Raw genomic sequence first — 27,718 nt, 5'->3', positions numbered from 1 at the left:
ATACAAACTGGAATTTGCTGCTGTAGTGTTGAATCATAGAATCAATAAGGTTAGAAGAGACCTCAAAGATCATCAAGTCCAACCTGTCACCCAACACCTCAGGACTAACTAAGCCATGGCTTCAAGTGCCACGTCCAATCCCCTCTTGAACACCTCAAAGGATGGTGACTCCACCACCTCCCTGGGCAGCACATTCCAATGGCTAACAACTCTCTCTGTGAAGAACTTTCTCCTCACCTCCAGCCTAAACTTCCCCTGGTGCAACTTGAGACTGTGTCCTCTTGTTCTGGTGCTGGTTGCCTGGGAAAAGAGACCAACCCCCACCTGGCTACAACCTCCCTTCAGGTAGTTGTAGAGAGCAATAAGGTCTCCCCTGAGCCTCCTCTGCTCCAGGCTAAGCAACCCCAGCTCCCTCAGCCTCTCCTCACAGGGCTGTGCTCCAAACCCCTCCCCAGCTTTGTTGCCCTTCTCTGGACACCTTCCAGCAAGTCAACATCTTTCCAGAACTGGCCACAGTAGGTTGATGCTACAACTATGCCATTAGATCCACACATTTAAGAGTGAACAGTTAAAAGGCTTTAGCTTCACTTTTCATGCACAGTGCCTTAAACCAAGATGCTTTCTTCCTCTTTCATTATAGCAGATTATGTTGGTGTACCATGAGGACTTTCACTCCTTTTTCATTTCCCATCTGTAATGTCACATTGTACATGGGGTCCAACCCCTGCACTGCCTTCTTTCAGTCTTCTGTGGGATGAGTGAGGCCAAGTCAAACAGTCCCCCCCTTGCTGGTCACTGTGCAGTGCTAAGATCTCTTTCTCTTAGCTTCTGCATGATTTTTGAATTGGATTCCACCAAAATCAGCTCCAGAACTTTGACTGGCTGTGGTAAGACTGGATGTATAGGACTGTATGCAGCAGTTTTGAGACTGTAGAGTGAAGCAAAATACTTCCAATAGGAAGTCTTTAATGCATATGGAAATACCTGAGTCCTCTTTCTGCATTTACTATGTGGTGAGGCAGAAGGGTGACTAAGCACAAGCAGCCTGTGTGTATGTGCAAGTCACTGCTGCTTACTGTGCTTTTCAAAGCAGCTCTTTCATGTTTCACCTGCCTGCCAGGCAGAAAAGGGTTTGCTTTCTCTTATTGGATGTTAGGAAGAGATTCTTTACCATGAGTGTGGTAAGATACTGGATCAGGTTGCCCAGAGAGGTGGTAGAAGCCTCATCCCTGGAGGTTTTTTAAGGCCAGGCTGGATGTGGCTCTGAGCAACCTGATCTAGTGTGAGGTGCCCCCTGCCCATGGCAGGGGGTTTGGAACTGGATGATCCTTGAGGTCCCTTCCAAGCCTAACAATTCTATGGTTCTATTTTGCAAAGGGATATAATTTTGTGCTGTTAGAGGAGAAACCTCTTGCAGAAGTGCAAGGGCTAGGACATGGGAATACATCTAGGACATAGGAATACATCTAGGTTTAGGACTCTGTGCATGAGTTGTTGGTTGGGTTTTTACCATTGATAAGTGTGAGGTGTTCAGAGAGGTGATCTCACAGCACTTGCCTTCTGTGCAGGCAGAACACCTGACCAGCTGCTACTGGGGAGGAAACAGCAATGCCATTGACCGGCACGATCCCAGCCTGCCTTACCTGGAGCAGTACAGGATCGACTTTGAGCAGTTCAAGGGGATGTTTGCTCTCCTCTTCCCTTGGGCCTGTGGAACCCACTCAGATGTGTTAGCCGCGCGCTTGTTCAGGCTCCTGGACGAGAACGGAGACTTGCTCATCAACTTCAGGGAGTTTGTCTCTGGGCTAAGTAAGGACCATTCCCAGCACTCTCACACTGATCTGACCACTCCAGCCTGTTTCTAAAGGGGATCCAGTCCTACAGAAACAGAGGGGTCATATTGGCTGCCAATTTGTGTACCCCGCTGTCAGGACCCACCCTCAGAGGAAGGGGTCACAGGAGGTTCTTTAGGGATGCCAAAGGAGTAGGGTGAGGCAAAGTGATACTGAAATGGCTAGAATGATTGCAGCTGGATTAATTACATTGTGCAGACCACTTGGGTCTTGCAGTGGCTGAGGTGATTAGCTAGTACATGCCAGAGAGAGAAATGAGATAAGACCAGAGGTAAGAGGAGAAGAGTATCACCACTCTCAGTTCCAGTGGGATTTTGTGTGGTCAGTGCTTTCCTGGTGGTGGGTGCCCCCCAAATTCAGGTCCTGAATTCCCCTTCATTCCCTAATTAGGGGTGGTTGGTAGAGGTGGTCCCATAGCAGGGCAGGTCAGGTGCCACTTGTGTGATGGCCTAGGCCCATGGGACCCCAGTTTAGCTGAGTCACTCTTGGGGAGCCTACACATGGCCTTGTGGTGAGCACCTCCCAGTATTCCAGCTGACTGCTGCTTCACCTTGGTTTGCACAGGCTCAGTTGTGAAGGTGACTGCAGCTACCTTGAGTTGGCACAGGTGTGGGCAGCCAAGCGGTGTCTGAACCCCCGGGTCCTGTGCCAGGCTGTCATGGCTGCTTGAACACAAAGAAAGAGAAGCAGAGAAGCAGTCTGTGTGGGCCACACCTCTGTGGCAGCAAAGAAGTTTGTCTGAGAGAAAATTCTATGACAGCACAGCTCCCACAGTCATCTTTATGTCACTTTGCTGGACCACCTGTCTCCAGCAGGACAGCTTTTGGCCCCTGTCTCAAACAGTCCAGTTTGTACCCTGCATAGTAGTTTAAACAGAGATGCATCCACAGTTTCAGCTCAAGAGGCTTGGGAGATGCAGTGCACATGAGTGGTGCTCCCAGCTGTAGGGTAATGGGTGGGTTAGTACTTGAGTCATCTTTGCTCTCTGGCTGTCCTTAATGGCTTGACAGGAAATGATGTCTTCTGGCTTGTGTAGATGCTGAAGACTAGGCTGGATGAGACCTTGATCAGTCTGGTCTCGTGGAACGTGTCCCTGCTAATGCCTGGGGGGGGTGGAACTAGATCTTTAAGGTCCCTTCCAACCCAAACCACTCTATGAATCTATGAATGTATGACTTGCACTCCCACAGGTGCATAACCTAGGACATAGTTTGAGCAGAAGAGAAAGCATTACTTGCACTCTGTGGTACACCAGACAGCAACACAAGGAGGCTTTGTGCTTAAAGAAAACCCAGATGAAAGCCCAGTGTCCAAAGCAGCTGTACTCAGCTCCTTGGCCTAACATCTAGATTTATTGTGGCCTTAAGCTTTACAGGCAGTGGTGATTGTCTGCATTTGTCAAACCACACTTTGTAGCTAGCAGAAGTTGGCACAGTAGTCTGGAAGGAAAAATAACTCTTTGTGTAACCTAATTAATGAAGGTTAATTAATTTGTTTATTCATTACATGTCATAAGTAAGATTTGCTGTTTATTCCAGTACTTAAAAATTGTCTATTATCCACTTAATTAGTTGCAAGGAAGGGGCTACTGTAGACCTCTTGGATTTCATAGTGCTACTTGTAGTGTAGATCAGAAAGGAACAGTGGTTGGAGCAGACAGATCACTGGGAAGTGTTGCCTGAACATCATAAATGCTGTTTACTTGAATTCCTTTCTCTTTGTTTGGTAAATATCTCATCCTTCTGAATCATGTGATGTTGTTATTGGAGCCTCAGATCAGGAAGTTTGAAGCCCACACAAGAAAAGGTCTTATTAACTTTCAGCTGGAGGCCTTTCTGAGTGGTAATGTGGTGATCAGAGGTTATTTTTAAGCATTACAAAACAGACATCTGATGAAGGACCCAAGGTTACAGTACAGAATTCAAGGCAAGGAGGTCTGTGTTTCCTTGCTATTTCTACTGTAGACTCCATGATCTTAGAGGTCAAGTGACTGCCTTGTCATCTCAGCTGAGAGTACAGGGTTTCCCAGAGTGAATGTAGCAGCTTCTAACCCACACTACTGTAGTGATAATCATGATGGCAGAGGGTGCTGAGTGTTAACGTGCTGTATGTAATGCTTTTAGGTGCAGCATGCCATGGAGATCTCACAGAGAAGCTGAAGCTGCTGTACAAAATGCATGTTTTGCCTGGTAAGTGTTCAAGTAGCTGTTGTCTGGTTGAGAGGAGAAATTTGGAGCAGAGTTGTTAATGACTTTCACCTAAAAGCTTTGGGAGGACATCTCCAGTACCTGAAAGGGGGGCCTACAAGAAGGCTGCAGAGGGACTGTTTACAAAAGCCTGCAGTGATAGGACAAGGGGCAATGGTTTGAAATCAGAGAAGAGCAGATTTAGGCTGGAGGTTAGGAACAAGTTCTTTGCCATGAGGGTGGTGGAACACTGGAAGAGATTGCCCAGGGAGGTCCCCTGGAGATATTCAAGGTCAGATTTGACAAGGCTGCGAGCAACCTGCTCTAGTGGAGGATGTCCCTGCTGACTGCAGGGGGGTTGGATTGGATGACCTCTGGAGGTCCCTTCCAACTCAAACTGCTCTATGATTCTATGTTCTTCAAGCATGTCTGTGATTGCTCCCAGCTGGCTTTGCTAGTGTTAGTCTTGAATCTTCACTAATGTCACTGGGGGGGAGGGGGGTGGGGGGTGGGGAATCACTGAACTATAACAGAGGAGATCCATTTTTAAGACTGCTGCTTCTGGTATTCAGGGATTGGTAAGATCACAGTCAGTCATGCCACCCTTTCCAGCTAGGCAAGGGTTCATATCCTCCTTAGGACAAGCTGAGCTGCACTAATGTAACTGAGGGAGAAAAAAAATCACTGAACTGTAACAGAGGAGATCCATTTTTAAGAATGCAGCTTCTGGTATTCAGGGATTGATAAGCTCACACCAAGTCATGACAGTCAGTCATGACACCCTTTCCAGCTAGGCAGGGTTCATATCCTCCTTAGGACGTGCTGAGCTGCACAGAATGGAAGGAGGCCTAGGCTGATGGACAGATCAGCCTCTGAACTGCTGTGTTAGACAATATTGGGTGTCAGGGAAGAGACAGAACAGGTCCAGTTGTTCTTCCTCTGTGAGCTCAACACAGAGCCCATCACATCCTCCTGCTTTTACTTGTAGAAACTGATACTCTGAATGTATCCATAGAAACATGTTCTAGTGTTTAATGAAAGGACTTTATTATATTACTTAGATCCATCCCCTGAGCAAGAAGAGCCAGACTCTGCTTTTGAGGCTACTCAGTACTTTTTTGAGGACATCACACCAGAATGTACCCATGGTAGGCACCTTTTTTGTCTCCAGCATGAAAAGCTGTTGTGAACAACATATCTTTTTTTAGGATTAAACATTGTAAGTGAAGTATCCTCTGTAAGAATGATGTGCTCTTTGTATCTGTTTGGATACCCTGAGAGGTGCCAAAGCTGTGTACACCAAGAACTGCCCTGGATTGTGCATTGCAGAAGAACTCCTCAGAATAACATCACCAGTGTGTTGCAGTGGAAGGGCTGTTATGATAAGTGCAGCATATGTGCCTTGGTGGAGAAGGAGAATAGATAACTATATTTGCTTCCAAGATGCATGTGGATCAGAATTTAACATAGTTTAAACAAAAAAAGAAGCCCAAAGGTACATCAAAATGTAGCTCAGCAGTTTGAAATCCTTCTGTGCCCTGAGGAGAACCTGAGTCTCATTGCTGATGTGTAAAATGGCATTTTCTGAGATACTGAAGTGAAGTTTCTCTCTGATTCCATGAAAATTATTGCCCATCCTTCAGATGACTGTTGGGGGAGGGCAGGCTGGTTTAAAATACAGGGAAGAATTAATAGCTTAGAGATGGCAATTTGAAGTCCTGATAGGCCAAGGAAGGTGCACTAATACCACCATCAAACTTGTGTCATGCTGGAAGCTGTCTTGCAGTGACACAGGCTCATCATATTACTGTGCAAAAAAACCAAACCCTGAGATAGGCCTTGTCTTAGCATTTATTAATTTTATGCTTATAAGCACAAGTCTTGTGGGTTTTACTGAGCATTTTCTGCAGTATAAACTGCTGGCTCTGGCCAGCCTGCTCTAGTGTGAGGTGGCCCTGCCCATGGCAGGGGGGTTGGAACTAGATGATCCTTGTGGTCCCTTTCCAACCCTGACTGATTCTATGATTCTAAACATTTTCTTTACTGTGCACTTGTGTGTGAAGTTTGTATGTATGCAAAACCACACTGATCTCTCTCCCTCTCCCCCCCCTCCACTTCCTAGTTGTTGGCCTAGACAGCAGGAACAAGCAAGGAGTAGATGATGGGTTTGTGACAGTGAGTCTGAAAACAGAGAAAGGTATGCATGGGGATCTTTCATTTCTTGTAAAGATGCTCCTTTGGAAAATGAAGAGTTAAAGGGAAAAAGGTATTAATTTTAAGGTTTCTTGATGGACTTTCTTTGCATTTCTGGGTAATGTGTTGACAACAGGCAAGAAGAGCTCACAAGAGAATCGAAATTACCTGAGAATGTGGAGCCAAGAGAATAAATCCAAAGCCAAAAACACAAAGGACTTGCCCAAACTGAATCAGGTACTCCTGCTGACACTTCCTTTTCATTAACTTGAAACTTGCTTCGCGTGCAAGTGGAAACTCAATACCTTGCCACAGAATAAAAGAGCTGTTTTGAGGCAGATAGAATAGAATAAACCAGGTTGGAAGAGACCTTCAAGATCATCATGTCCAACCTATCATCCAACACCACCTAATCAACTAAACCACACAACCAAGCACCCTATCAAGTCTCCTCCTGAACACCTCCAATGATGGTGACTCCACCTCCTCCCTGGGCAGCCCATTCCAATAGCCAATCACTCTCTCTGTGTAAAACTTCCTCCTAACCTCCAGCCTAAACCTCCCCTGGCACAGCTTGAGACTGTCCTCTTGTTCTGGTGCTGGTTGCCTGGGAGAAAAGACCAACCTCTGCCTGTCTACAACCTCCCTTAAGGTAGTTGTAGAGAGCAATAAGGTCACCCCTGAGTCTCCTCTTCTCCAGGCTAAGCAACCCCAGCTCCCTCAGCCTCTCTTCCTAGGGCTTGTGTCCCAAGCCCCTCACCAACTTTGTTGCCCTTACTTTTCCACCTGAGCAGCAGTCAGCTGGTTACAGGAGTGAAGTGTTTTCAACATCCTGAGACTGGCATTCAGTTCCCAAAACATGCTAAAAGTGAGGTGCACACATAGAGGAATGGCAATGTGTTGCTCTGGTCTCTAGACAGAGGCTGATGTGACCTGAGTATCACCAGCTAACTCAAATGTCTGATGCACAGTACATGAAGGAAGCTTTCTGTGGTTTGCAGTTCATACTGTCAGTCTTATTGCCCTTAGATCCATAGCGGAGGAGGAGGAGGCACACTGGGACAGCTGCTTCCTGCAGAGCAAATAGGGAAGGTTTATTCCCTGTAGAGCAATGCTTCTTGCTAAAGGTAGCCCTATGCTAATCTCCATGTAATTGGTGAGTTTTGAATTCCAAGAGGCTCACATCCATCTCAGTTACCACTGTCAATTAAAAGAGTGCTGCAGGTCTCTTACTTAATTTTTCATTACTTCTCATTAGCTTTCTCAGAGCCTGAGTTACGCCGAGCGTGACTCCTACAAGAAACTCCACCAAAATCAGTGCTGTCTCTCACTGCCCACCCTCTGTTGCCCTCCTGTGGCTGCAGAGAAGGGAATTTGTCATCTGTGGAAAGCAAACACCAAGCAGTTTGTTCTTGAAGAGCTTTGAGAGAGGCAGCAGCCCTGGCTGCCCAGGCAGAGAGAAGGCTTCCTAGACTGCACCCAGATATTTTCCAGTTTAGTTTAATCACTGAAATTTGTGTCATGCCTCTGTGCCAGGCTTCCAGACTGATTCAGTAGCTCTCAGGCTGATTTGTTTCTTGCTCTCTCCTTACTGTTTCCTCCCTCTGTGCTCAGGGACAGTTCATTGAACTGTGCAAGACGATGTACAACATGTTCAGCGAGGACCCCAACGAACAGGATCTGTACCACGCTACCGCTGCCGTGACCAGCCTGCTTTTGGAGATAGGTGAGGTTGGGAAGCTCTTCAGCGTGCAGCCCACCAAAGAGACAGACAGCAGCAGCCACCAGTGCAGCAAAACTATCCAGAGCGAGCTGTTTCAGAAGAAGGAGCACCAGCAGTACCCCCTGGAGCAGCACAAACCCTTCCAAAGCAGCCCGGTGACCAACGACGAGGAGGCCGTTTGCACCGACGGCGCCCTGGGCATGCAGATGGAAGACATCAAGCTGGAAGACTCCTCTCCCAGGGACAACGGAGCCTGTTCCTCCATGCTCATCTCTGATGACGACACAAAGGACGACAGTTCCATGTCCTCCTACTCGGTACTGAGCGCGGGCTCACACGAGGAGGAGAAGCTGCACTGCGAGGACATCGGCGAAGACACCGTCCTGGTGCGCAGCGGCCACGGCACTGCTCTGCGGAGGAGCACCAGCATCGACAGAGACTGGGCCATTACCTTTGAACAATTTTTAGCCTCCCTTTTGACTGAGCCAGCCCTGGTTAGGTACTTTGACAAGCCTGTGTCCATGATGGCTAGGATTACTAATGCTAAGAACGTGAGGCTGATGGGTAAACCAATAACCTCGGCCAGTGACTATGAAATCTCTACTATGTCGGGATAGCAGGCAGGCCAGGTTTGTATTTATTGTGTTCTTTTGTTTTTAAATCCTGTATTTATTGGTACCTGGCACACAGGCCCTGGGGTGTTTCAAAACATTGGGACTGTTTTCATTAATGTGACAATGCTGGGGTGCAAAACCCAACCACCTCCAAGCAGAATGGCTCTTTCTGTGGGGAACGTTGCACAAAGGCAAACCTGACTCAAAAACCGAGAGGACCAGAGGAAACAAAACAAGTAACAGATGTCAGTGAAGTGTGTGTATTATTAACCTTGCTGTCCATATAAGATGGTAAAGATTAGTTCTTCATTTCTCAGTGTAAACTTCATGCCAATATTTATGTGCATTTTTAAAATAGTCATATATAGAGATCTGATTCTTGGCAGGGGTGGGGGGAGGGAAAGGAACAAACCAGGAAGTACCTACAATGTAAAGGGACACTGTCAACCTGAGTAGGACCCTGGGGGAAATCAAGTTCCAGGCAGCATCCCTGAAGGATATTTGTATCCCAGAGAACTGTTTCTTCACAGGGGATAACAGGGTTTAAGCTGTGCCTCATTTTAAATGTTCTTGAGTATGTGAAAGGTCACTTCAGTGACACCTGCCTGGCTGCTGACTGCCTCTGCTTGAGGCTGGAACGCTCACATGGAAGTGAGAAGCCCAGCCCAAGCTGTCACAGCAGGCAGAGGTGGTTAAATGTGCCACTGCTGCTCCAACAGGAAGCAGAGCCCGTTTGCCTTTCCCTGGGTTCAGCAGCCTCTGGCTCCACCAAACCCAGCACAGAGAAAGCCCTTTGCCACCTGCAGCCACCTAGCAATGACCTCCGGCGTCACCCTGCCTGGAGCTCCATTTCTAACCGGTGGGCTGGGAAGCTTTTCTGGTGTGCTCCAAAGAGTGTCTGCAAGTCCAGAACAGGTGGCAGGTGTGTCTCTTTTTTTGCTTTCTTTCTTTTTTTAATTGAAAGCTGTTTTTGAAAGTTTAAAAAAAACCCAAAAACCAATCAAATCTCTATGTACTTCTAAGGCTGGATCTACAGCACCTATAGCTTAGCTCTTACAACTAACCTTTACCACCAACCTATTATATCCTTGTTAGATTTAAGAGAGTAAAAATAAAAAACCCCACACACCTGTATTGCATAAGTCTTCATTTACAACAGTGTAAAGTAGCAGTCATTAAAGAGACTAAAAGCTCTGCAAGATAATAATGTAAGTGAATGTTTTAAGTCTTAACTGAGAACACTCTTCCATCAGAGGATTAGCCTCCTGTATCAGCGTACTGAGTAATGTGTTTAAACTTTTGAGACCTGGAGCACCTGCACTTTGAATCCTTGCTTCTTTTCTACAGCTAAAGGCAGCATTTTGGTTTGTCAGCTTTTGTCAGCTGGGGTTTTTAATCCACACTTCCCTTTGGTTCAGGATTGTGCCTAACCTGCCTCCTCTTTCTTTGCTGTTTGTTTGGAGAATATTTTGTGTAGAATACTGTTGACTTATTTCCTTATTTCCTTTTTTTTATACTCCTGTTTCTTGCATCCATGTAACTTGCAGGGTTTTGTCCTGTTTGGTTGGGGGTTTTTTTTTCAGCAGAAGCTTTGTTTCAACTCTTTTTGTTTCAAAAGAATGCTTTTAAACTGTCAGATGAAGTGGTTTTTTAACCACAACTAGGTAATGTGAACAAATAAAGTACACGCTGCACAGATTGGGTTTTTAACTATTAAAGTCATAATCAGCTCCTTTTCCCTCTAGCATGTTTCATTACACAGACATGGGTCTTCAGCACCAGGGTTCAGAACAATAGCATTTGTTTCCCTGCCTGGTTTTGTTTAACACTTCACAGGATCCCAGATTCTTTAGAATAGAATTAACCAGGTTGGAAGAGACCTTTGAGATCATCCAGTCCAACCTACCATCCAACACCACCTAATCAACTAAACCATGACACCAAGCACCCCATCAAGTCTCCTCCTAAACACCTCCAGTGATGGTGACTCCACCACCTCCCTGGGCAGCACATTCCAATGGCCAATCTCTCTGTGAAGAACTTCTTCCTAACATCCAGCCTAAACCTCCCCTGACGCAGCCTGAGACTGTGTCCTCTTGTTCTGGTGCTGGTTGCCTGGGAGAAGAGACCAACCTCCTCCTGGCTACAACTTCCCTTCAGGTAGTTGTAGACAGCAATGAGGTCTGCCCTGAGTTTCCTCTTCTCCAGGCTAAGCAACCCCAGCTCCCTCAGCCTCTCCTCACAGGGCTGTGCTCCAAACCCCTCCCCAGTTTGGTTGCCCTTCTCTGGACACCTTCCAGCAAGTCAACATCTTTCCTAAACTGAGGGGCCTAGTACTGGACGTGACCCTTGTCTGCCCTGCTGTAGCTCACTAGACATGCTTTTAAGGCTTGAAACGTTAGAATATTTGTTTAACAGAGTACTGGTAAGCTGCCAGCCTCCAAACCAAGGCAGGGACAGAACAGCCCTGCGGGTGCTCTCTTCAGTGAATTGTCTCTTTGAAACTGACCATCTCCTGGGGTGTGTAGAAAGGCAATGTGCAAAGCACAGCTGCTCATACAGCCCTGGTCTCACTCAGGTTACTGTGGATTTTCATTTTCTTCTTTGGTTGGCAGTTCTTTGTAATTTAGCCACCTGTAGGCTGCAGCTACCAGGATGAAGCAGCAGTGCAGTCTTTTGCATGTGAAGAGTAGGTGGAGTGGTTTACAGGTGTATCAAATAAGCTCATTTGAAGCCATAATCACTGTGACTTGAACTTTAGATAGCTGCCAAGGCCAGAGCAGGGTGCTTTATGGGCATGCCTGGCAGATGAATTGCTTATTGCAGAAGCCTTCAGCACTGAGGTTTAACACCATTCAGCGAACTATTCACCTCTCAAAGACTGCAGAGCCCTGAAATACTTCTCCTGTAGGTTATTTGTCATGGGGAAAGGGAATTTAAGCCTCTTGGCAGTCTTACACACACCCCTAGAAACACAAGAGACCACAGCTGAACATCATTTATCTTCAAAAGGGTTTGCCTGCTTGGCTTCACACCCCACCCCCAGGGCAGTGGGTAATGGTATGAGGAAACTAATTTTGCTGTTACAGCCCTTGTAAGAAGAGGTATCCACAAGTGGGGCTCTGGTCTAACAGCAGCCATTTCACAAGGCAACTTTTTTGTTTTGCCCCAGTAGCCTTCTTTCCCTTCCTGAACAAGGAAGCTTCTCAGTGTAAGCCACATCTAAGAGTGGCCTTGCTATGGGTGGCAGCCAGGTGAGCTGATTTTCCCCACATTTTTAGGGTGAGGCTGCTCACCTGGATTAAGGCCACCTGGCAGTTGCCTATTTGATGACAAACCAAACTGTGCCCTTCCTCAGTAGGTAGATGGGAGCTGGTGAAAGCTGCAGAGGACTTCAACTGAGCGGCATGCAGCAGTGTGAAACCTTGGAGAAAAGGTGAGTGAATGCTTTTAAAGCCTTTCCTGTGGGGGTAGGTGTGCTGCACAAGCAAGGTGGTAGGGCTTTAGCAGTGTCTGTCTTGTGCTTTCTGTGCTTTGAGATAGTCTTTAACCTGTGAACTGTGGAGTTGAGCCTCACAGCTAGGCAACAAAGGTTCAGGTTGGATGTTAGGAAAAATTCCTTCCCAGAAAGTGTTCTCAGGCACTGGAACAGGCTGCCCAGGGAGGTGGTGGAGTCCCCATCCCTGGAGGTGCTTAAAAACTCTGTGGATGTGGTGCTGAGGGACTTGGTTTAGTGGCAGTGGCCGAGCAGTAGTGGTGGGATGGTGAATTCTGAATGAGTTGTTGGATTTGATGATCTCAAAGGTCCCTTCCAATCTCAGTTCTATGTTTTCCCACTTCAGAGATGGAATTTGTGACTGGACACTGACCTGTGCTGGTTTTGTAGCTTGAGAGGAGCCTGATGGCAACAGGGAGACAGCAGATGCTGGAGATGTGGGAGGTTGCTCTATGGAGCTTTCTCCCTTTAAAAAACAAAGCCATAAAGAAACATTCTTTGTGTGTGTGACCTTCCAGTCTGTCTTCCAAGTTAATCAGGTGCTGCTAGCATGTGAAAGTTGAGTGGCACTGGTTGCCTTTGGTGTGGCTCCTGAACTCTTGGCATTAGAGCTGGTGGTTGTGTTTGAGCCTTGTGAAGGTTTGTGTTACACGAGCCTTGGGCAAGCAGGCAGAAAGCTCATTCTGTGATCTGATAAAGCTACTGAAAACCTGACAGCAGAGCTGTTGTAAAATGCACCTTGGGGGTTCTCAGAGTGATGCTGGAACTTCTGTTACAGTAGATGTCCTATGTCAGGTGTTGTGCTGCACCTTGAGGTGGCAGAGGCTGGTGTGGTATCCAAGGGGGCTGTATGAGACAAAGGCACTAATGGCTTTATAGCAAAGTGATGATGCTTGTGATTGGAAAGCTGTGCAGCTGGGTCTGGTTCCTCAGCTGGGTGCTCCCCAGGCTTCTGGATCCCTCCTGTCACAGGGTCTTCATTCTTCCTCTTTAATCTTGCAGCAGCATTTTGAAACTGTGGTGACTGGGTGTCCCAGCAGTAGGTGTGCCAGAGAATTTGGACTGGATGCTGAATATTGCTCAGATCCCCTCTGGGGCTGCTCTTCTCCAGGCTCTCAGCCTTTGCTCCTTCCAGAGCTGCTCCAGGCCCCTCAGCATCTGCCCAGCCTCCACTGAACTCTCTCCTTGTCTCTCTGGGCAGCCCAGAACTGGCTCCAGTCCTCCAGCTGTAGCCTCAGCAGGGCAGAGTAGAGGAGGAGACCCTCCCCTGCCCTGCTGGCCGCACTCAGCTTAGCCACAGCTCTGCAGGGAAGCTGTTAGCAGGCAGGGTGGCAAACAGGGAGCAGGGTGAAGTGTGGCTGTGCTGGGTGTCCTGCAGGCTCCCAGCTCTGGGGAGCTGCTGCTGCTTGCTGTGCTGTCTCTTCTCCCCTTCCCTCCAAGCTGCTGCCTGGCAGGGGATGGCTGCTGTGTCTTTAAAGAGACCTTATTGCTCTCTACAACTACCTGAAGGGAGGTTGTAGCCAGGTGGGGGTTGGTCTCTTCTCCCAGGCAACCAGCACCAGAACAAGAGGACACAGTCTCAAGTTGCACCTGGGGAGGTTTAGGCTGGATGTTAGGAAGAAATTCTTCATAGAGAGATTGTCCATTGGAATGGGCTGTCCAGGGAGGTGGTGGAGTCACCATCACTGGAAGTGTTTAGCAGGAGACTTGATGGGGTGCTTGGTGCCATGGTTTATTGATTAGATGGTGTTGGATGATGAGCTGGACTTGATGACTTTGAAGGTCTCTTCCAACCTGGTTTATTCTATTCTAAAGCCTTCCCAGGGCAGTGCAGAGGCAGCTCCATTGAGATTCCCTCTGGGTACTTAGAGCCACAACACCCCCCCCCCCAAAAGTGATGTATAAAACCAACAGCAAACCCAAAGGGGTGACAGGGTAAAGCTTGCTCTCATAGCACAGCGCGGGAGCTGAGAGCACAGAAGGGTTCTGGCCTGGCTCACTGCAAATGGTAGCAGGTTGTAACACAACCACTGCAGACAGCATTTTGGAATAACTCCTTTTTATTTGCTACCACTGTAAACATCCCTTTCTATTACACAGACAGCACACTTTACATTATTGCTTTTAAACTGTGGTAAACAGAAACACCTATTAGTATGCAGCTATCTAAGCACAGTGTGATAAGAAGAAACTGCCCACCAAGCTGTGTTGGGTTGAGCTTTTCATCTTCTTCCCTAGATAAAAGACAACACAGAGACTGGCACAAGAACCATCAGCCCAAAGATTGATCACCACTGTACTACAGCAACACAAACAAAGTATGACAGAATAGAGACAGCAGGTTACATTTTGCCAGGCATTCACTAGCAGTATTGTCAAAGAATACTGACAGCTCAGCTCCCACCTAACTAAACACAAACATTTCCATCACAAGAGTTTTCAATACAAGGCTAACCAATATTTTCTTCTGTGTTTGTTGCTTAAACCAGCAAGGGAAATCCTGAAAATGAATGCTTGGGGCTTTTTTTTTTCCCTCTTGTTTGTTTGCTTTTCAATCCCAAACTCTTTATCTGAAGTGCTGCAGTTGGCCCCTTTTGCTACTGCCCGTCAGGACATCATGCCCTGTTCGTCACCTGGCTGTATCAGGTGGCAGAAGCACAACCAGTTAAAAAAAGCATTCTCAGTTCCTTTCTTCCCAAGTAGCATCAGCAAGTAACTGAGTTGGTCTGGCTAAAAGTTAATGCTGGGGGGGAAACTTCAACCCCACCACACAGCCTCTTCACATCGCTTTCCAATCAGGTTGGTGACTTGTGAAGCAGTGTGTTTAGAGTCATAGAATGAGTTGGTCATCTAGTCCAATCCCCCTGCAACCAGCAGGGATGTGGTCCACTAGGATCAGGTTGCTCAGAGCCTTGCCTTGAATACCAAGGATGGAACCTCAACTACCTCCCTGGGCAGCCTGTCCCAGGGTTCCACCAGCCTCCTGGTAAAGAACTTGTTCCTAACATCCAATCTCAATCTACTCTAATTTCAAGCCACTGCCCCTTGTCCTGTCACTGCAGGCCTTTGTAAACAGTCCCTTTACAGCCTTCTCACAGGCCCCTTTCAGGTATTGGGAGGCTGCTGTGAGGTCTCCCTGGAGCCTTCTCCAGGTCCCTCAGCCTGTCAAGGTTTCCTTACCCCTTATTTATCGAAGGACTACATTTTCCTTGTATGCTAAATGTCTACTGCAGTTAATTCTGTTCATGGAGTGGCTCCATGCTTCAAGCACACACTGAACAACAAATGTGGAGGTAGTTTGTTAAACAAGCTGCTACACAAACAACACCACAAATGTAGAGAGCCACCTTGACTCAGTTTTAGGTTATGTCTTTCTTTCTGTTCCCTAAAATGACTATTGCATAAAAGCTTTCACAGTGTGAATGCTTTAAAGAGGCAGCAAGTTAGAAAACAAACAGTACCTGTCAATTCCAGTTAAGACAGACTTTTAAGACATGACAGCTAATAAATACCACAGAGAAGTTATCAAGCTTTTCAAACCCTTGAGCACTAAATTCTGATACTAAACCAAAACTGACTGCATCCACTTGCAGCAAGGTGGCCTACCCCCAGTTTGAATCTTCCAGAACCTTAGGACTGTCAACCTACCACAGAGCTAGTATAAAGTACCACTGACTAGTACAACATTTGTTCTTGCCTAAACACAGCTTTACCTTTTCCCATCTATTATCTAGCTACCACCATAATACACTTAGCCTACCACTGGTACTAGTCTACATACAGTGAGTGACTCCCAGACAGAGGGGCTGGGCTACTGGGTCCTACAAAAATCACATGCAAATTCTACCTGCTTACTGGGAAGGTGTGCTGGAGCCTAACTCATGTTCACTTTAATTACTACATGCAACCTAGTGCACTCTCGTGTAGTTCTCCCATGGCATCTGATGGTGGTGGGGTTTCTTTTGGTCTGTCACAGTTTACTCCCAGCTCACACTTGGATTTTAAACAGCAGCAAAAAAAAAACCAACCCCAGGAAAGGTAATGAAGATGCATCTGGCTTCAGACTCACTCTGTGTTCCACACTTAAGATGTTATAGGTGTGTGATGGGCAATCTGCAACTTCCTGGCTGGGCTTTAAAAGCCTCACCAGAAGTTTCAGTGGCAGTCTCTTAGTGAACAAGGAGCCAAGTGGAAGTTTCAAGGCCAGAAAAAAGAAACTGTGGATTATTTGTTGTCAGAAAAAAAAAACCCAAAGGCTGCAGGCTCTAGCCCAGGGCAGTGTTTAGAGAGATGGCCCAAGCAATTTTGTGACTTGTTGGCAAGCAGTAGATGAAAATAAACAATGAGATCTCCTTTCCTTTGTGCTGCTAAAATGTATTGAGGTCACTTCTGACGTTCAAAATTCAGTCCCATGTTGCTTGCAGAGGAGCTCTACAATGGCAAAATTAACAGTGACAAACATGGCAGAAGCTGGGGCCAAAAAGTAACAGACAACTAACCTCTCAGCAGTGGGAAGAGTCTGCTTTGCACTGCCTTCCTCAGCTTTTGGGGCATGTTCAGTATCTAATGAGGGCCAGAGAAACAGAGCTTTACCACAGGACCTGAATCCCAGAATGCTCTCCACAGGTTCTCAGCTTTTTCAGTGGTGAGAATTGCAGGACCCAAAAACCTGGGAGGAGCCAAAGCCCTTGGCTTCCTGTGGTCAGTCTTGTGTCTAGCTGAGTCAGTTTAGAAGCCATGGTGTAACCATAAACACTTGCCCTAAAAGCATCTTCACATTACTTTTTTTCCTAGTTAGAACAGTGTACCCCCCAACAGAGAGGAGATGAACCTTCTCCACCCTGCAGGTGTTAAGAGCTGTTTAACTCTCCTCTACACCTAAGCTATCACAAAAAGAAATCAGAACTGTTACCTCCTACACAGACTCTGTCTACCCTGGTCAGGAGCCTTCCCACAACTAAGAGCTCACCCATACTTAAGGGATCAAGAGCAAGTGGGTGGATGCAAGTGCAAGGAGTCACTAGTTACACAATATAGACACACAACCACTGAGGTGGGAAAGCACCTCTGGAGACACCCTGTCCAAACCCCTGCCCAAAGCAGGGTCACCTGTTTAGGGCCACATTCAGTTGGGGTTTGCTTCTCTCCAAGGAGAGGGAGTAGTGTTGCATGCAAGAAGGCATTTAATACTTATGCAGTGTAACATCACTCATTACCAAAAGGGGTCTGTCAGTTCTTCTTGTGTTCAGTGTTTGTATTCTTCAGGAATCTCTCAATGCTCAGTCACTGACAAGAAGAAGTCAACCAATTTACCTGAGAGGATTTAAAAAAGCCCCAAACACCAAAGGCATGAAAGCTTCTACTGGCATACAAACTTTGTGCCACTGTGTGCTACATAGGTACTTGCTGAAAGAGCCTTTCCCCAACAGCTCAAGCCTCTAAGGCTATGGTCTGGTTACAGGAACAAAATAAACCACTGATTGAACAAAGCAGAAGGCACTTCTTTAATTGTAGGCTTTAGAAAAGGAAGTGATAGTCATACCAAAACTGTTTAAAGATGCTTTAAGCAATAATTAGTCACAATATAGAAAGGAAGTCATATTGACTGGATTGTCTGAGGATGCCAGGGTTAAGGAACACGTCACAGTTGCATCCCTTGCCATGGAAGATGCCTCTCTGAGGCTTGTACTCAGGTGTGGATTTGTTTCCCCAAAACAGGGACTGCAGCTGCAGCAGAAGTTTCTAATGAGTCAACTTTACAAAAGGGCTAAACAGACTCTCTTGTACTTCCCACTGAGAATACACCACTAGCTGCTGAAAGAAAGGGCTGCCAACAAAGCCAAGCAGCCTGAGCAGCTGAAGTCAGACTAGAAAGACACTGAACTTTTTACAGCAGGAATATTTTCAGAAGTAGCTTCAGGCTGAGGATCTGATCCTGGCACTGATGATCTGTGGTGCTTTCTGTTTGTTGGCAAACTAAGCTTCTTCAAGACATAAATATTTGCTGGTACAAAACCACAGATTAAAAAAACCCCTCCCTTACCCAGAAGTAATTCCTGGTAACTATGTCAGGATGTGGATGGATTAAGCCTCCTCTCCAAAATCATAACTAACAGGACCCCTTCTCACACACACCTCTGCTGTACAGAGCCATTTCACACCGAGTGAACAATCAACTACATGTACAGAACACCAAAAAGGCTAAAACCACAGCAATGTCAACTGAAAGTAGTGTTTTAAAAGACATTTAACAGTCTAACATATGAGTGGAAAACATGGAGGCATAAATACCTGCTTCATATTTCTGCACTGAGAGGTATAAATAAAAACCTCATGAGAGCAAGTGATCCAGAGGCTCTTGAAGAGTCATGGGTTGGTGGTTTTTTGTCTTCTTTTTTTTTCCCCCCCTAACAAAAAAAAATCAAAAGCTGTCCTTTGGAGAGTAGCATATAAAGACCTGTAAACAGAGGTTGATTGTCCAAGCTTTCATAACTGAATTTTGATTAATTATATTCCTTTTTTAATGTAAAAAAAAAAAAAATGAAGGGAAAAAAATGTTCTCTCTTTAACCAGTTTTTGGTGAAAGCTGCAAAACTTTCACCCAAATGAGCAATTCCTTTCTTTCTTTTGATGCAGAACCTCCCAGGCTGCAGAGCAGTTCAAGGTTTCTTTGTGTTTTGTAAGGTGAGTACCACGTTATAATCCAGGAGGAGGCTCTTGATTTTCTCATGGAATTTCTCCCTGTAGTGGTTGAAGTGCATAATGCTTTCTGGTTCTTCTTCAAACCAGAACTTGTCAAACTCATAAACCAGGTAACCTGGGAAGGAAATAAAATACTGATCTGCAACAATTACCACCAGAGTTTTCTACCTTGATCTAGCTCTACCTAGAACTGCAGTCCCTTAAAATAGGGACTGTCCCATCCTGGGCAGCAGCAAGCTCTTGGACTCTAGTTAGTAACAAACAAATCTGCAAGTACTGAATTTTCAGCCATCAGTCTCTAATATACAGAAAGCCACACAAATTTCTCCCTTAAACACACATTTGTGCAGCACAATGTTTAAGCATCAGGTGCATTTCCAAGCTCTGATCCAGAAGATTAAAAACAGCTTGCTCTGGCTGATGAGAACAGAGTGGGAAAACCCCTAAACTCCAGGTTTGTTGCCCCATATCTGTATTAAAGAAACTACAGCTACTCACAGTAAAATTGATGGAAGTGCTCCATCTGTGGCAATCCAGAGACCATGTTGTACAGATGAGACTTCAAAGCACCGTTCTTAAGTAAGCTGTAGGCCATTTCTGTTAGATTGATCCCAACTATTGCATAAGAATATCTGCAAGACCAAGTGTAGGTCATGTTTTACCTTATGGACTCAAGAACTTAAAAGCTTCCCTGAAACTCTGCTTTAGGAGTCTTTTTTTTCCTACCCAGCTTGTTGACAAGCTGGCTCCAGCCTACAGACCACTCCTTCCAATCCTTGGTGCATCCAGCCATGTAAAAGTTCTTTAAAAGCACTGGTTTCCTAAACTAATGGTATGGGTAGTACCTGTTAGGCAACAATGAAATGGTTGGGCCATTGACCTCAATTTGCTCACAAATGATCAGATCTGCTGAAGTACTGAAAACTAGACAGCAAAAACTTTGCTGCAGTATAAATGGAATGGTCATCTTGCAGCTGGAAAAAAAAACACCTGGTTTCCTGTTGTATGGTATAGGAAGCACCACAGCTGAAGGACTGTTAAAATGAGTGTTTCTGGAGGAAGGGAGCAAAATAGGGATTCTTTTCTATCAATGATGTAGGTATTGAATTGATTTAAAAGTCTCAGGGATCCCATCCTGGACCTAGCTGCACAGGGTTCTATTATTTACAACTGAAGTCATGAAAGCCTCCCATGCTTGGTAGGTGATTAGTTAACTGGAGGCTAGGTAGATCAGATGCCATACATAGGTTTACCAACTTTCCTCTGTATCTGACTAGGTTTAGAGCCTATTTCCCTGCCAAATGAGCTCAGTGTTTTAATATGCAAAGCTCTTAAAATGCAATTAAAGCTGAATGACAACCAAACATCTGTTTGTACTAACTACAGAAGAGAAACCTAGCAGACAGAGGGACCTTCAGGGATAACTGATACCATCCCAACACGGGATCAGTAAGAAGGCAAAAAACAAGTTACTGTTTCTAAATCTAACTATAACTGAAGCTAACTGTGATCATCAAGCTGTTCACTGTGTTAACCAAAGCCACTATTTTGCAGCATTTTTTTTATCCCAGCAAATATTCTGGGAATAAAAAAAGCTGCACCCAGGTCCCACCCCAAACTGACTTCTGTGTTTGGTTTCCCTCCCTACCCCCTTTCTACTAAGGCCTTTTTTTCAATTCTTTAATGGAAAAAAAAAAACCCAATCTAGATTTCTCTTCATTTTCAGGACACATAGTTAGCAATCTTCACATGAGCTCTTACACACAAGAAGAAAATGTCAGAGAGTGCCTTACCCCAGCTGTGGGTGGTTTGACCGGGAAAGGATCTGCCGAGCTTCGTCGGTGTAATGCTTACTGAAATACCTGCCAGTGTAAAACAGGATCTTTCATGAGTGGCTTTTAAGCTCCCATAAGAAAAATAGGCAAGTGTTCAGCACCCAAATGTGCAGCTTTAAAGCTGTCTCCTGTTCTGCAGACACCCAAGTCTTTGGCAAGTTATGCAGCTTTGGTTAGTTTTTCATTACAGTAATTAACTCAGGCATTTGGAAAGCTTTTGACAAAGTCACTTCAGTTGTGACCTATCAAATCCATCCTGTGGCAGCAAACAAATAAGGTGTCCTGGGTAACTTCCTGTTCCTCCCTTTGCTTTGGCTGGGCTCTACCTCACCCCATGTTTGCATGTCTGCAGCTGCTGCAAGCATTGACTTGTTTAGAAAAGGCTGTTGTCGCTGTGCTGAATCTCTATATGCTTCTATTCGGTCTTGATCAGAGGTAGCACTACCCAGAGAACACACACAGACACTGAAAATTAATTACAACAGAAACCAAATGCTTCTTTTCACTTACACTAGATTCACTAATCCCAGCAGGCCCATTCCTCTGAAGTCTGTTTTGGGATCATCACCTTGGAAGCCAATGTCACACCACTGCTTGGAGATTCTGGCCTTCAGGCTCTCATGAGGCATCAGCAAATTCCAAAGCTGCACAAACATGCTTCCAGGTTAGGCACAGCTGCTAAAGGATTCCAAGTCACATACATCAGAATGCTTGCTGCTGCACACAAGAAACCATTCCCCATGGAACAGGAGACCTTCTGCATGCTGTTCTTTCTCTTAGCAGCAGTCTGGAGTCCTACCACAATGGCTCATTTCAGCAATTGTGAAAACCATTACAATTAAACAGGAAATGTGATAGTTTCCCTTCACAGGCAAAGCCACTGCATCAACACTGAAGGGCTTGTTTCACTTTCATTTATGCCTCATGTTCTGATAGCAGAGCTAGAAACTGAAACACAAATTCTCAGTGAGTGCTTCCTTAATGTGTCAACATTGGGACTTTGCAAGCTGAGATAATTATGAAATGCTAGGAAAATGGCATGGAATAGCTTCTACTGTGCAAATCTGTCTGAAAAAGCCTCAAGCAGTATTACCTTATTGCTATTATTTTTTTTGTTACCAAAAGTACATTACTGATAGTTTTTAATCTTCCAGCATTAGGCTCTCCTCTTTCACACTGGTGTTCCCATTCCTGCATCCCAGCCAATGTGTATTTATTTAGTAATGGCCTGGTTCACAAAGTTAAGACATGCATCAGGTTAAAATATCTTATCAGAGAGGATCCTTCAGTGCCCTGCTACAAATTACTTTGCTGTTTACATGCTGTTATGTCTGATTTCACACAAAATAATCCCAGTTTCAGTAGCACTAATTCGTTTTGATTTGATGGTGTATTTTAATGCCTCGCTTCTGTAACAGCTCAGCAGCTCACAAGGAGAAAAGAGCTTGAAACAGGCCAGCTGGTTAGGAATACTACAAATAAATTCAGTTCATTCATGATGTCAGAGTTGGAAGGGGGGAAAAAAAGCCCCTAACAAGCAGCTTTTGTACTGGAAAGATTTTTTCACCTCAATTAACTGTTCCTCGTGTTCTTTGTTCTCCGAGTCGTAAGGGACCTTCCTCAGGTTTTCCACGTTCAGATAAAGTTTTTTGTACCCTGATATCTGCAGTAAGGATAGATGCAGATTTGTCTTAAACCTGAAAGAGTAACAAAACACCACAGAAGCTGTTACAGAGGTGTAGTTAGCCAGAAATTCTTGCTTGTGCTACCAGATAAGGCTCTTCGTACATGAATGCAGTGTAAACTCTAGTATGAAGAAGCGCTTTGTGTTGATCTTTCAGACTACAGCATATTGGTTAATCACAGAATATTAGGGCTTGGAAGGGACCTTGAAAGGTCATCTAGTTCAACACTCCTGTTGGAGCAGGACCACTTAGAACAGGTCACACAGAAAAGCACTCAGACAGGTTTTGAACATCTTCAGTGAAGGAGACTCCACAACCTCTCTGGGCAGCCTGTTCCAGTGTTCTGTCACCCTCCCACTGATAAGAGCCCCAGCTCCCTCAGCCTTTCCTTATAAGGGACATGTTCCACTCCCTTAATCATCTTTGTGGCTTTACACTGGACTCTTTCAAGTTCCCTTTTCTTCTTGAATTGAGGAGTATACAGCTACATGGGGTTTATTTCTACCAAAAAAACCTAGTCAATTCAGTGCTGGACAGTCAGGCCCTATTCACTTAATTATGCAATTAAACAATAACTTGGATAAAATCTGTGAAGGCAGAAGAAAACTCCTGACCCCTGTACCTTGATGTATACCCCAAAACCTGTACACCTTAAAGGGATACTGTATCAAAAATAGCTGCAAAGAAGCATCTCTTTAACATTTTGACTATTCACTTTTCTTCTCAATCACTCGTAATTACTCAGGCAGATGAATGCAAACATTAATCAGACACTGCTATACTCTCTTAAATGTCTCTAAGCCAATTGTATAGTTCGTGTAATGAACCTATGCAGTGGAATAGAATAGAATAAACCAGGTTGGAAGAGACCTTTGAGATCATTGTGTCCAACCTATCATCCAGCACCATCTAATCAGCTAAACCATGGCACCAGGCACCCCATCCAGTCTCTTCCTAAACACCTCCAGTGATGGTGACTCCACCACCTCCCTGGGCAGCACATTCCAATGGCCAATCACTCTCTCTTAAGAAGAATTTCTTCCTAACACCCAGCCTAAACCTCCCCTGGTGCAGCTTGAGACTGTGTCATCTTGTTCTTGTTCTGGTGCTGCTTGCCTGGGAGAAGACAGCAACCCCCACCTGGCTACAACCTCCCTTCAGGCAGCTGTAGAGAGTAATAAGGTCTCCCCTGAGCCTCCTCTTCTCCAGGCTAAGCAACCCCAGCTCCCTCAGCCTCTCCTCATAGGGCTTTGTGCTCCAAACCCCTCCCCAGCTTTGTTGCTCTTCTCTGGACACTTTCCAGCAACTCAACATCTTTCCTAAACTGAGGGGCCCAGAACTGGACCCAGGATTCAAGGTGATTATCATACTGAGAAATAAGGAGTAACAGAAGGGACCTGAAAGATAGAGGTGCAGTTATCCCAAACCCATCTCAATTAAAACTGCAATTTGTTTTCTAGAACTGAGAGGACATAACCACATCTCACTTTCTAATTTCACTCTAAAGATTTGTGATGAAGAGCCAAAACATTTCATCAGGTTAAGCAACTGCAAGAAAGTGCCAAGGAGTCAGAACTGTCTGCCACGAAGAGCTTGTGTTCAGGTTCCAAACGTACCCTGTGTCCTTCTGTTCGATTTTCTTCTCTTGCATTACATCTTTGACACACTTCTCCACATCAGCCTCCTCAGCATGTACAGCATTCCTCAAAACCTAGGGAAGTCAACACAGGAAAAGACTTCATGAGGGATGCAGCAATGTGTCACTGCCTTATGCTTATTCCTCAGAAAATACCTGCCACGGATGCATTCCTTGCTGTAAAAGGAGAATAGTCAATTTATTGCCAATGGTCTCAAACTGCACACCAAAATCTCTGCAATAATTATATGAAAGCATGGTTTGTAACTGTCAAGTGTGTAAACAACAACATTTACACAGGAGTGCCACAGATACCACATTAAAAGGTGGAGAGTTTCTTAGTCTAGGTTCTCATTTGCTTTCAGATGCTTCATTAAAACATGGTGTTTTTTCCTCCCCTAATCCTATTGAAAGAAATGGAGCTCCTGAGGAGCAGAAGTGAGAAAACTTCAGCCAGGGAACAGTGCTTCAGAATTAGGAGACAGTGAACTAACACAGCTGAGGTTTCAATGCTGGGGTGAAACAAAAGAACTTCATGTAGAAACAAAAGAACTTCATGCAGAACACTGCTGTTCTGCAGCCTTCTAGAGTAAAGGGCAAATTATACACTGCCCACATAAAATATTGACAACTTCACCTTCTAAACTCTTTATGGTCACAACACATTCTTTAATACAATTTGTGCCAGCACCAAAGCAGTTTCAGTTCAGTAAAGCAAAAGGTTAACTCTTTCAAAATGGAGTATAATAATTTATTTAAGAGATGCTAAAAGATGCAGCCATACTCTGCTCTACTGCAACAAAGATGCTTGTGGCAGCTACTAATTCTCAGTATCACATTGCAGTTACCAGCCAGAAATAGGCAGCACAGTCACATCAGTGTCTAAAGAGGACGAGTTTTGTTTGAGATATACAAATCTGGAGGTTTCAAGTGTTAGCTGAAGTCTAACTTATTTCCCTGGAGATATTCAAATTAGAGCTTGACAGGGTTCTGGGCAGCCTGATCTAGTTGCTTACTACAGAGGGGGTTGGACTTCATGACCTTCAGAGGTCCCTTCCAACCCAGGCCATTCTATGACTCTAATGTAGAATAACTGGAACAAGCTTGTCAGTTAAATGTCTACCTGCAAACTTGCATTACTTCATCTTCAGCAATTCAAGGTACTATTGTATACGCTGCACTTGTCTTATCCTCATCACCTACCTGTATCTTGTGATTTCTACAAAAACAGCAAGAGATTGTTGGGACAGGGAGAAATTACCCTCTACAACAACATAATCTTAGTGTAAGGACTTGTCTGAGTTTTGCTAATGTTTAAGAGAGATTGGAAACTAACATCTGAAAGGACACGGGGTTATTTTTCACTAACCCTACTACACCAAGCCCAGAATGCTGTTCCCTTCTCCTCTGCCTCTTACTCCTGTACTTTCCTCCATGCTCAAAAAGTAAATGTGTTCTTTTCTGGGATCTGTCTCTGAAAGCTTTTATGAGAGTCTAGTATCTTTTACCTTATTCTTTGACGATTCCAGTGAGTGTTCTGCAATACAAAGAAAAGAAGCAAATGTCAGAGCTGAAATGATTCCATGATTCTTCTGGCATTTAAGTATTAGAAAACGTTGCAACCCTTTTTGTACGTGAAACCAACCAGAAGTAACTCAATCTTTACATCAGCAGGTACCAGGTAACTGAAAATCCTAACTTAAATGCATGTATCTTTAAATAATCCTCTACCACAATGCTAAACCTAGCCTTGGGAGTTCTTAAAACATCAGTCACTTGCACAAAAGCAGACAAATCTGAAACTGTCAGGGCAAAAATGTGTCTCTTAGGGTTTTTTTTTTCCCATTCTTAGAAATGTTTTTGTGCTTATTACCAAAGAATAAGGAAGCAAAGTCACTTCCTCAAGCTGCTAAAACAGCAGAAGCCGTAAGTAGCTTCTGAAATAATCATTTTAGATGAAAATTCTGCCTCGAGCAAAATGGTGCATTTAATAACCTTCCCTCCCTCTCACACAAAAAAAGCACAAAAATAATAAATACTCCTTTCTGCTTGGTGAAAGCTTTTTGTTTTTTAGTAACAGGAAGGTTAAAATGTACCAAGTGAGGGGAGAGACTCAGGGGAAACCGACAGGATCTCCAGTTGATGAAGCTACTTGGTTTTGCCTTATCAAGCGGGCAAGGAGCCAGCTCTGCCGTGCCGATTCCCGGTCTCACGGGACAGCCGGGAAGAAGGGAACGGCGGGAACACGATCAGGGCATGCGCTCGGGACAGGTAATGGTTTCCAACTGGTGCGCTCACGGCGTTTCCGAGGACCCGCACCAGCTCCCGGTCTGCCTCCGCTCATTACCTACGCTCAGCGTCCGCCGGGCGCCCGCCGCGGAGCCGTCCAGGAGCCGCTGCAGTTCGCATTTGCGCGTCAGCAGCCTCACGATCCACTTCAGCCAGAAGCGGAGGTAGTTGCTGTACAGGAACCCCCAGAAGTATACCAACATCTTCTGCGAGAGGAAAGCCCCGCGTCAGCCGGAGGGGCACGGCGGCGGCGGCCCCCTCCCTGCCCAGCCTTCCCGCCCCGCCGCTGCCATCTCCGGCCCGAAACACCCCGCCCTGGGGGGACAGCTCCCCGCGCCGCCCCTCACCATCACCGCCCACCCCCGGGCCCGGGTGAGCCGTTAGCGGTGAGCGCCCTGCCAGGCCGGGCCGCAGGCGGGCCGTGTGTCGTTCCCCGCGGCGAGGGGGCGGGCACCTGCCCGGCAGCGCCCAGCGCGGCCGCCCGGGCCCACGGCGGCGGCGAGCTATCGGCGCCGGGCCACCCCCTGCATCCTCCCGCCGGAAGCCTCTTTCCGCCTCCCCCGACCTGGAAGCGATCGTGGGGCGGAAGTGTCGCTTATGAGGCTGCTTCCCCGTCCCGCGGCTGTTGCCGGCTGTGCTGCGCTCTGGGGAGGGCCGTAGCGGCACAAGAAGCGCCAGTTCTTCTCCCTCACCCGGCGGCGGCCGCCCGCTGCCCCGCCTCGGCGGCTGAGGCTGCGGCCCCGCCGGCGCAGCCCGCTGCGGGCTGGAGGAGCGCTCCCTCTCCTGAGGATTCCTGTGAGGATTCCCGGGGCCGGGCGTAGCTGCCTTCTTTCGGCAAAAGCCTCTCCCTCCCGGACGCCTTGGCCGCTGGCAAAGGGCGATCGGAGAGCAGGCAGCGCAGTGCTGCTTGTGCCCTGTTGGGGCGGGCAGCCTGGCTGGGCTGAGGCACCTCCAGTCCCAGGAGCTGCGAGGCGCAGGCCGCGGTGACTGCTGTGCCCTCCCTAGGTAGTGGCACAGAGGTCCTCACCCGGCACCCTAGTCCCTCAGAGCACCCCAGTTTGTCACTTGGCGTATGCACTGTGTTCATTTTTCTGAGGAGAGTGAGAGATTGGTTGTACTTGATGATCTTTGAGGCCTTTTCCAACCTATTGATTCTATGATTCTATCAAACTGCGCCAGGGGAAGTTTAGGCTTGAGGTGAGGAGAAAGTTCTTCCCAGAGAGTTGTTAGCCATTGGAATGTGCTGCCCAGGGAGGTGGTGGAGTCACCATCCCTGGAGGTGTGCAAGAGGGGATTGAACGTGGCACTTGGTGCCATGGTTTAGTAGTCATAAGGTGTTGGGTGACAGGTTGGACTTGATGATCTTTGAGGTCTTTTCCAACCTTATTGATTCTGTGTTGATCCAGGGTTGGTCCTGTTGGACCCAGGCAGGGGCAGTGGGGAAAAGAATGGTATCCTTGGGTTTTTTCCTTCTGTACAGTGACCAGTTGCTCTGTGCTGGCTGAA

The 27,718-nt window shown here is 46.2% G+C and overlaps 2 protein-coding genes across 4 annotated transcripts in view; one reads left to right on the top strand and one right to left on the bottom strand.

Annotated features, from left to right (window-relative positions):
* TBC1D9 (TBC1 domain family member 9) overlaps nt 1-8,674 on the top strand; it is a 57,082-nt gene extending 48,408 nt beyond the window's left edge. The window contains exons 16-21 of the mRNA XM_054172536.1: nt 1,569-1,809; nt 3,977-4,042; nt 5,101-5,187; nt 6,162-6,236; nt 6,369-6,469; nt 7,847-8,674. Of these exons, the coding sequence (XP_054028511.1) occupies nt 1,569-1,809; nt 3,977-4,042; nt 5,101-5,187; nt 6,162-6,236; nt 6,369-6,469; nt 7,847-8,572 (1,296 nt within the window). The 3' untranslated portion in view covers nt 8,573-8,674. The remainder of the gene's footprint in view (nt 1-1,568; nt 1,810-3,976; nt 4,043-5,100; nt 5,188-6,161; nt 6,237-6,368; nt 6,470-7,846) is intronic.
* A 9,953-nt stretch (nt 8,675-18,627) lies between these two features.
* ELMOD2 (ELMO domain containing 2) lies at nt 18,628-26,788 on the bottom strand. Of its 3 annotated transcripts, none has more exons than XM_054172659.1 (9): nt 26,667-26,788; nt 26,271-26,418; nt 25,432-25,460; nt 23,904-23,998; nt 22,170-22,299; nt 21,113-21,246; nt 20,561-20,629; nt 19,266-19,399; nt 18,628-18,882 (listed from the first exon to the last, which is right to left on the bottom strand). In XM_054172659.1, exons 2-9 carry the CDS (start codon nt 26,413-26,415, stop codon nt 18,725-18,727), a joined length of 894 nt encoding a protein of 297 aa, XP_054028634.1. In that variant the 5' UTR covers nt 26,416-26,418; nt 26,667-26,788; the 3' UTR covers nt 18,628-18,724. The 3 variants fall into 3 exon arrangements, with proteins under 3 accessions (XP_054028634.1, XP_054028635.1, XP_054028633.1); XM_054172660.1 differs by having other exon boundaries at nt 26,271-26,415; nt 26,667-26,745; XM_054172658.1 differs by lacking the exon at nt 26,667-26,788 and adding an exon at nt 26,560-26,571.
* Nucleotides 26,789-27,718: the final 930 nt, after the last annotated feature.

This window comes from Dryobates pubescens, chromosome 24, assembly GCF_014839835.1.
Source record: "Dryobates pubescens isolate bDryPub1 chromosome 24, bDryPub1.pri, whole genome shotgun sequence".
NCBI lineage: Eukaryota > Metazoa > Chordata > Aves > Piciformes > Picidae > Dryobates > Dryobates pubescens.
The sequence above is the reverse complement of the archived record's forward strand: the minus strand, read 5'-3'. Positions and strand labels throughout refer to the sequence as shown.

Bases quoted from the DNA above. Each gene is read 5' to 3' on its own strand.
- ELMOD2 (XM_054172658.1), bottom strand. The intron at 21,247-22,169 runs GTGAAAAAATCT...ATGTTTGTGCAG, and splicing joins ACGAGGAACAGTTAATTGAG to CTTTGGAATTTGCTGATGCC. The intron at 20,630-21,112 runs GTAAGTGAAAAG...TTACACTGGCAG, and splicing joins CTGGGATTAGTGAATCTAGT to GTATTTCAGTAAGCATTACA.